The sequence below is a fragment of the Dendrobium catenatum genome, unplaced genomic scaffold (assembly GCF_001605985.2).
Source record: "Dendrobium catenatum unplaced genomic scaffold, ASM160598v2 fragScaff_scaffold_1284, whole genome shotgun sequence".
Lineage (NCBI taxonomy): Eukaryota > Viridiplantae > Streptophyta > Magnoliopsida > Asparagales > Orchidaceae > Dendrobium > Dendrobium catenatum.
Genome location: NW_021319746.1, coordinates 2,320,363 through 2,329,789, shown reverse-complemented (window position 1 = coordinate 2,329,789; position 9,427 = coordinate 2,320,363). Strand labels below are relative to the sequence as shown.

The 9,427-nt window shown below is 35.7% G+C and overlaps 1 protein-coding gene across 1 annotated transcript in view; it reads left to right on the top strand.

Annotated features, from left to right (window-relative positions):
• LOC110094832 (probably inactive leucine-rich repeat receptor-like protein kinase At5g06940) overlaps positions 1 to 9,427 on the top strand; it is a 14,696-nt gene extending 5,269 nt beyond the window's left edge. Inside the window, exon 2 of the mRNA XM_020820164.2 lies at positions 8,958 to 9,427. Coding sequence (XP_020675823.1) covers positions 8,958 to 9,304 — 347 coding nt within the window. The 3' untranslated portion in view covers positions 9,305 to 9,427. The remainder of the gene's footprint in view (positions 1 to 8,957) is intronic.

The following is a 9,427-nucleotide window of genomic DNA, read 5'->3' as shown; positions in this document are numbered from 1 at the left end:
GGTAGACCTAAAAAGACTTGGTTAGAAAATATTAGGAATGACCTTTCTTTATTAGATTTAAACGAGAATTTGACTTTTAATAGGACACAATGGAGAAAAAAAATTCATATAGCCGACCCCACGTAGTGGGATAAAGGCTTGATGTTGTTGTTGTTGTTGTTTTGTACTTGTATTGTTTTGGGTTTTTATAGTAAGGATGTCAAAAGATATAATGCGCTATCACTAATATTAAGAAAGATATGTCATAAAAAATAGAAAAGAGAAAGTGAAAGCGCACAATAAAAGATATCAAAATTTCTATGATTCATGATACATCATCAAAAAAATTTCTTGATTAGGCATGAATCTTGATGCAAAATCAAGTTGGAAATTTCCAAAATTAAAATTAGGACCATCCGAACTCCGATTTCAGTAAACTTACAGTCGAACTGAACGTCTTGAGAATATGAACCCAACGACACCAAATCCAACCCAATCCGAGGCTAAATGGGTTCAAATCAAGGGTTAAAAGCGCTGTTTTGAACCACAATTTAGATTACTAAACAGTTTCCAAACATAACGTGCTTCTAGTCAAATCAAGCAGCTCGACGAGATGAATCCAATGAGCCCAAGATCACTGAATTCCGACATCACTAAGACATTCAAATGTTCATCAAACGGTCCATAATCAAGAGATTCAACATCGGCCGTCCATCCAACCACTCCCCTATCCTTGATTTTCCACCTATTTACGTGCCATACCACTCCAAGAAATCTATAAATAGAGCTCACTTTTCTCCTGAAAAGGGAGACCCAAGCCAAAGGATTCAAGAAAGAGATCGGAGATCGCTCTTGCCTCCTTGCTCCTCCTCGACCACCGCCTGAGTCTCGCCGGACCACCACCGGAGGCCCTGAGCTCCGCCTGACCACCACCAGATGTTCAAAGTCTCGCCGGATCACCACCTGAGCCCTGAGCTCCGTCGGACCACTACCTGATGCCCAGAGTCTCGCCGGACCACCTCCTGAGGCCCTGAGCTCCGCCGGACCACCATCTGACGCCCAGAGTCTCGCGGGAGCACCACTTATGGCCCTGAGCTCCGTCGGACCACCACCTGATGCCCAGAGTCTCGCCGAACCACCACCTGAGGCCCTGAGCTCCGTCGGACCACCATCTAATGCCCAGAGTCTCGCCGAACCACCACTTGACGCCCAAAGTTCTGCCAGACCACCATTTGATGCTCGGACTTCCGCTGGACCACCACCTGAGGCCCGGAGTTCTGCCAGACTACCACCTGATGCCTGGAGTTCTACTGGACCTCCACTTGACATCCGAAGTTCTACCGGATCATCACTTGACGCCCGGAGTTCCACTGGACTATCATCTGACGTCGAACTTCCACTGGAACATGACCTGACGTTGAAGTTCTAGGCTACCAACTAACGTCCGAACATTCAAGTAGCACCGAACTTCTGTCAGTCCACCAAGTGGCACTGGACCTTCATCTTCTTTGGTCGCTAGATTTCAACTACACGGTTGATATTTGTAATCTGATTGCCCTCGAAGGAGAGTCAGCCCACTATAACCTGTTTATGTTTTAGTGGGATCATTTTCAACTGGACCAGGCCCTATGGGTTTTCACCTTTCTAGGGTTTTCCATATAAAAAATTGTGTTATCTGTGTGTGAGATAGATATTCGTGCAACGCTAATACGTAAAACTACAACTCTATCGCTGTGTATATTCTAGCCTCAACAGATTTCAATCAAATCAATATTTATAAGAGAGAAAAGAGGTTCTTATTTTGTAAAAAATATAAGCCTTAATCATGGTATACAAATTATGATGGTTCACTAGATGTTTTATGATTTCCAAGTACATACACAAAAGTAGAAGATGAAGACAACCCCAAGAATCTTGCACAAAGAGATTACCTTACATAAAACTTTCTTCTTGCATGGAGAGAACCCCTAGAATCTTGCACAAAGAAATTACCTTACTAAAACTTTCTTCTTGTATGCACCATTAAACACTCCATTTCCAAAAACCCTAGAATTGAAATGGTATGTGAGGAACACAAGGCATTAAAATTTATCCCTTCATACCCTAGAAGTGCTCCTCTACATATAGCCATCAACCTGCTTTTTCACATCCAAAGGCCATGTGAATCTCATGAAATGAAAGTATAGGTATGGATCTTGATCATGCACAATCCGACACAGTTCCTGATGGATATAGATCTGTAGCTTAACAAGCATCCCAAGGAGATACATGGCAATCCTAAAGAATGCATAACTCTCCAGAAATCAGCTCAATTACACAATAGCAATGAAGGAAATAATATATTAGTCAATATAACAATTCTCTATTTTTACTTCAAAAATGTGGTATTATTGGATCTCTCTATGAATCCCCTCCAAGTCAATTACTCTAAGCACCTAGAGGCTGAAGGGCACAACGTAATCTTAACAGGCCCAATGCTTTTTGAATTGAATACCCATATGAGACATTTTTAACATAAATGCTATAATCTAAAATGATGTCATTAAATCTAAGCATGCGCTAATTACTGAATTTTTATATCCTTGAAATGATCCACCCCTTGTCCTAAATGCTCTAAGAACACAACTTAACATCAGGATAGAGACCACACAAACTTTATCCATCTCATCACCTAAAGTTTTCCTATCATTTTGTCTCTTAACTTATTTTGGAACTTTAATATAGGTTGAAAGCTAACCCTCTTCTTCCCCAAAATATAATGCTTTAACAAAAATGAAGAAATAATTGAAGCTGCTCTTGAAGTTGCGACCTACAATTCATATAGTATTTTAACTCTTCTAGCTATCGTTAGAATAAAAGAGCCCATACAATTCATAAAAAAAATATATATATCGTGTCACTCTGATCGCTCAGAGATATAAGATTCTATCTTATATCAGGTACATATCTACCATCAACTAAAGTTCAAGATACACTATCATTCATCTTAATACAAACAATACTAAGGCTTGTAATCCTATACATGCTATTGTTTCCAACATACATATAACCATTTACATGGCTTATAGTTTTAAAGCAATATTTTGCTATGACACACATGAAAATAATCGCATGAGTTGGGTATTTAAGAATCACCATACCTATAACTTACCGTCACAAGAAGAACATGATTAGATCATTAGAATATATATTAGCTATGTTTCCATTTACTATTTTGTCTTCTTGATAGTTTTCATTAACCTACACCTTCCTCTTCTAGAAATCCATACAATCTTACTAGCAAATATGGATAGAACTTTTCAACATTATATAGGGAAAAAAGGGCTGCACATAAAGTAATATAGATAGAAGTTATGCAAAATGATTTGCTTGGACTGGGTTTAGTAGCTCATGCAATACAATAATAAGAAATGGAGTATATATCACTCACCAGAAATATAGATTTTTAGGCATGGATGTTTACAAAACATAGAAAATGGCATGTTCAATGACAAGTATGGTATAAGTGATGGAGTGGGAGAATGATTTTAAATAAAATGTATATAAAATATTGTACTCATAAAGTTATTAAAGATGCTACAATATAAGATTAGCAATAGTGCAAGGAATATTGATAATGTTGAACGAGTATTCTTATGAATTGATAGTCCAGTTCCTGTAAGGTGAATAGATTGGATTGTAAATACAATGTTATTGTTTTTGGTGTGTAACTGCCCCTCATGCATGGTTTTAAGGCACGTATATTCTCTCAAGTTGAAGTGCTATGTTGGTTCATCTGATTTTTTTTATTATCTAGCTTAGTTCCCAAGTCTACAAGCTTATGACATTATAGGCGCCTAGAGAAGAGTTTGAGATTATTTCACTTTAGTTCAATGGTTGCTCTAGAAGAGCTACATTACCTTTTCTTTAGGAAAGTAACAACCATTTCAAACTAATTGTAATATAGCAAACAATCTCTCTTTTAATCTAAATAGTCCCTTCGTAAAAATAAAGTGTCTTTAAGGTCCACGTATATTTTAATAGTTTTACTTTAAATGGTGCGAACTTCATGCATAAGATAACTAATAATTATGGGTTAGCAATTGCATAATATAACATTTTGGATATAATGAGTTTATTATATGGGCATAGTCTATATCAAATTTGTGCTAATAATTGCAGGATTGTTTTGGTTTTTTGTAATGTGGGTGCCTAAAAATATGATGCATAACTGCTGCCAAAATTAAGGACGATTTGACAAAAATAAATTGAAAATTAAAAGTGAAAACACTATAAAAGAAATAAAAAATTATATGATTTTACTAACCAAATCTACGGCTACAAGAGAAATGAGAGAACAAAATAGAATCCACAATCATGATGCACAAAATTATGAGAGCTTACCAGATCTCTCATAATTCTCAAGCATACTCATAAAAAGAAGATGAAGATAAAGCCCCCAAGGTCTCACACAAAGAGAGTAACTTACAAAAAAAAAAACTTCTTGTATGCACTGTTAAAACCACCCATGCTCCTTAAACTTATGAACAAAAGGCTCTACAACAAACAAGAAATATTTCAATTTATTCCTTAGAACCCTTGACACAAACCTCTACATATAGCCATCGTCCTCATCTTCACATCAAAAGGCAATGCAAATCTCTAGAAAAGAAAAAGTAGGAATAAATTCTGATCCAACATATTTTAGAAATGAATTCCAATTCAGCACAAATCCTGATGGAAATAGATTTGTAGCTTCGCAAGAAAGTAAAAGCAGCGGAAAGTAAAGGACACCAGGATTTAATGTGGAAAACCCCAAAATAGGAAAAAAAATCACGGAGCCACACCACATCAATAAATCCACTATGAAAATTGAGAGAAATAAGTACATATTTTTCAACTTTTTCACTCTCTCCTTGCTTCTCTTCTCACATGCACCATTCTCACTCTTGTCCTAATTAAAAAAAATATAAGAGAAAGCAAGTTATATCCGCCAAGGGACGCAACGCTCGAGACAAATGAGAAAAATAGTTGTTCAGTGCATCTCGCAGCGCTGCAGAGCCAGTTTGGGATGTTGCGACACTCAAACCTCTGCCTTGCACCGTTGCAGTGCTTTGCTCTCTATCATTCAGCGCTCAGGAACACAACGTCGGGGCGCTGGGGTATACAACATTGGGGAGATGTACAAAAAAAAAATCGGGAACCCAAGCAAGGGTAAACACCACACACCCCCCAGCGAGCTTGAGAAACTTGAGGTCCGAGGTAACAAAATAATTCGATTGATCAACACAATCAGATTCCACTCATAACAAGGATATATATGATGATCCTATATAGTGCATAAATATCCAAAATGAGCCCAATTATGCAATATTAATAAGGGAAATGATATATTAACTAATTAACCCATGTATATTTCTCTTTCTTGAGTTAATAATGCAGTAAAATTGAATCTCCTCTATGAATCTTCTCTAGGTGGAACACTCAAAGCCCCTAGAGGCGAAAGGGAACTACAAAATCTCGTCTGGCCCAATGTTGTCTGAACTGAATACTTACATGAGATTTTTGTAGCATAAATATTAAACTCTAAAATGGTATCTTTAAACTTGATCATGTGCTTATTACTGAATTCTTATATCCTTGAAGTGATTGTTTCCTTGCCTTAAATGTTGTAGTAGTATGACTTAAAATCAATATAAAGTATACAAGATAAACTTTATCCATTTGATCACCTGAAGCTCTACTATTTTCTTGTTCCTAAACTTATTGGGGAACTTTTTATATAGCCTAAAAGCTAACTTTGTTACTTTCCCAAAATATAATGCTTTAATATAGATTAAGAAAAGCTCAAATAGCTGTTGAAGTTGCACCCTACTATACATGTAGTTCTCCAACTCTTCTGACTGCCATAAGAACAGAAGTTCCCTTAGAAATATTGAGAATCATAGTGTGTCCAAAAATTAAATATATTGTATCGCTCAAAGCACCTAATGATGTAAGATTCACTTTCATATCAAGTAGATATTTACGCTCAACTAAAGTCCCAAATACATGGTCATGCATCCTAGTACAAACAATACCAAGACCTACAATCTTATACATACCAGTACTTCCAATACACATGCCCATTACATAGAGTATAATTAGACATCAATTATTTTCCATGGCATACATGGAAATAATATGCTCTTGACTTGAGTAGTCATTGATCACCAGTCATGTAGCTGACATTCACAGGAAGAATGTCATTAGAATCTATATTCGTCATATTTTTATTTTCTATTTTGTCTTCCTGATAGTTTACATCATCCTTCTCCTCCCTCTTCTTGAAAATCATCCAATCTCTCTTGATATGGGTTTGTTTTTGTTAATGGGGCATATTTGATTATGGCCAATATTCTTTTTCCTAGATGTAGACCATGTCTCCATTAGTCTCCCCCTCGCAAGCAATCTATGGCCCTATTTTTTTGTCCTCGAGTATTGAAGTCACATATTTTTGATAGAATTGAGTTCTTTCATAACTCTAAGGTTATGGTTGATCTTCTAATCTCATGTTTTCATTTGTTATTTTGTCTTTTGAAAGCTTTATTTCAATTCTGAATAGTTGATCTTAAATATGACCACTTTAAAGGTAGTGGAGCCTTTTGCCTTGGCTGAGTAGAAGAAAGAATTGCAACCCAAGCTTGGCTGAGTAGCTGATTTGAACTGTTTAATGGTCCGACTTAAGCTGTGTATGCTATGCAAGTTTCTAGTTTGGCCATTCAAAGCTTGACTAGGGAAGTTTTTGAGTAGGATTGTGATAATATCCATAAGAGATTCGCAAAAAAGTTGAAGTCACAATCATGGTATACAAAATCAATAGCTTCATAAGCCTTTCCTCAATTATCAAGCCTCAAAAGAAGAACATAATCCCAAGAACCTCACACAAAGAGATCATCATATTAAGAAACTTTTTTTTCTTTCATGCACTTCTAATACCGCGCATCCTTAAAAAAGCCTAGAATCTTAAGGATGTATGAGAAACATAATAAATATTTCAATTGCTCCCTTAAAACCAAAAAAAAATAAAAAATTTCCTATATGTGGTTTTCACCCTCCCTTTTACATCCAAACCAAGAAAAAAACAAAAGAGCGCAATTCCTTAAGCGGTATTATAAACTCCAAGGTAGGAAAACTAGGTAGTGAATTCCAATGCTAAATGAACCATGCATATTTCTCAATGGATGTAGATGGCAGCTTTGCACCATCACAAGGAGAAATGTGGCAACCCTGAGGCTGGAGTTCATGATCCAAGCCCCGTATATCTCCAACAACAACAACAACAAAAAAACACGAAATCAAGCAAGGGCCAATAGGTATTACTAATTATTATAAAAAAGAAAAAAAAAAAAATCAAAGTGGCCTGTATGGCAAAATCCTAATTGTCGAGCATCCAATTGTGCTAAAGTGGCCAAAAAGACATGAAATCTCTCCTGAAATGTTTTCTCATCATGGTTTGCCTTCTCTTATGCTTGATGTCATTTCTTCTTTTTCTCCCACTGGCATTTGTTGGACTAATTAGTTTATGCTATTGAAGTTGTGGATGTAACGTGACAGATGAATTTTAGTTTACACAACTAAACTTGCATTCACATTAATCAAGCGTATTTCAATGGTTAACCTAACTAAATCGCACATTTTAAAACTGGTATTGCTGATTTTAAAGTTTGATTTACAAATCTCATTCAATGTCATAAGAGACCTAAAAGTATTTGTTTTTCTATCTTTTCAAGTAGAGGTAGGCCTAAAATGACTTCGTTAGAAAATATTAGAAATGATATTTCTTTATTAGTTTTAAACGAGAATTTTTTTTTAACATGACACAATGGAGAAAAAAGATTCATGCAGTCGATCCCACATAGTGGGACAAAGGCTTGATGTTGTTGTTGTATAAAACTATTAAATATCAGCAGAATTCTAGATTTTTTTATGTCAATGTTCAATAACAAGAGAAAAATATTTGTGTTCGGATCTCCTAATCTGTTTTTGGTCAGAATTATTGTAAAATCATGTTGTATTTTTATCTCATTGTCACGTATCTTCATATTTCATTTAAATATCTTCAAAAGTACTTTATATCTTAATTTTTTGTTTAGTTATCTATGTTAAATCAGAAATTTATGAGCACAAATGCCTTCAAACTTCAATATTTTATCTTCAAAATAACTATAATCACCTTCACCGGCTTCACGTTTTCATATAAATACTGGATCAAAACTAACTTAATCAAATACATAATTTAAACTTAAAAAATATCATGTGTCATGAACTTAAGGCCCTCCTAATGGAAATGTGTGAGTAACTGACATAAATTTTACCTTATTAGTAGAATTCAAGTTGGATGGTTAAAGTGGAGGAATGCATCTGGCTTGTTATGTGATAGAAAAGTCCCCCTCAAATTTAAGGGAAAATTCTATAAGATGGTGGTGAGAACTACAATGCTTTGTCGTGCAAAATGTTGGCTATTAAAAGAGAATCATAATATTAAGTTAAGTGTTGTAGAGATAATGATGCTTAGGTGGATGAGTGGCTTTACTCTTAGAGACATGATACAAAAGGAGCATATAAATGGAAAAGTTGGGAGTAGCTTCAGTGGAAGATAAGGATTAGCGAGATTGGTCACATAAAACGGCAGCCTTTCGATGACCTGGTTTGACCTGGTTAGGAGAGTAGATGTATTAGATTTTGTTTATGTTAAGAAAGGTAGAGGTGGACCTAAAATGATTTGGTTAGAAAATATTAGAAATGACATTTCTTTATTAAATTTAAATGAGAATTTGACTCTTAAAAAGAAAAAATGGAGAAAAAATATTTAGGTAGCCGACCCCACATAGTCGGATAAAGGCTTTATATGATGTTGTTGTTGATAAAATTTTATCAGCATTACCTCATTCTTTATATATCAAAAGCAAACTAGAGTATTGATGATACTTAGTCACATTCCTTGTCATTACTTTCAGAACACAGCTGCAGCAAGAAAGCCACTGAGCAAATGGATGTCTACAGCTTCGGCGTTGTGCTACTAGAACTCATTACAGGAAGACCAGCAGAGCAGCCAGATTCTCGAGAATCTGTCGATGTGGTCAAGTGGGTGAGAAGAAAAATTAATATGACAAATGGGCCTCTCCAAGTTCTTGATCCGAAGGTCTCAAATTCTTCCCAGAAAGAGATGTTTGGTGCACTAGATCTTGCTCTCCATTGCACTTCAATTATGCCAGAAAAGAGGCCAGGAATGGCTGAGGTAGTGAGAACTCTGCATTGTCTTCAAGATGTTATTGAACCTCCAATGATTTCTTCTGTTGAGTAATTAATAACTTTCTGCTACTGGTATTAATAGATTGCTTAGTATGCAACTTACCTATGAAGGTGATGTAAAAGTTGGTTCAAATGGCTATTTTTTTAGTGTTTATTATTCTTAGTTTTGGTGCTA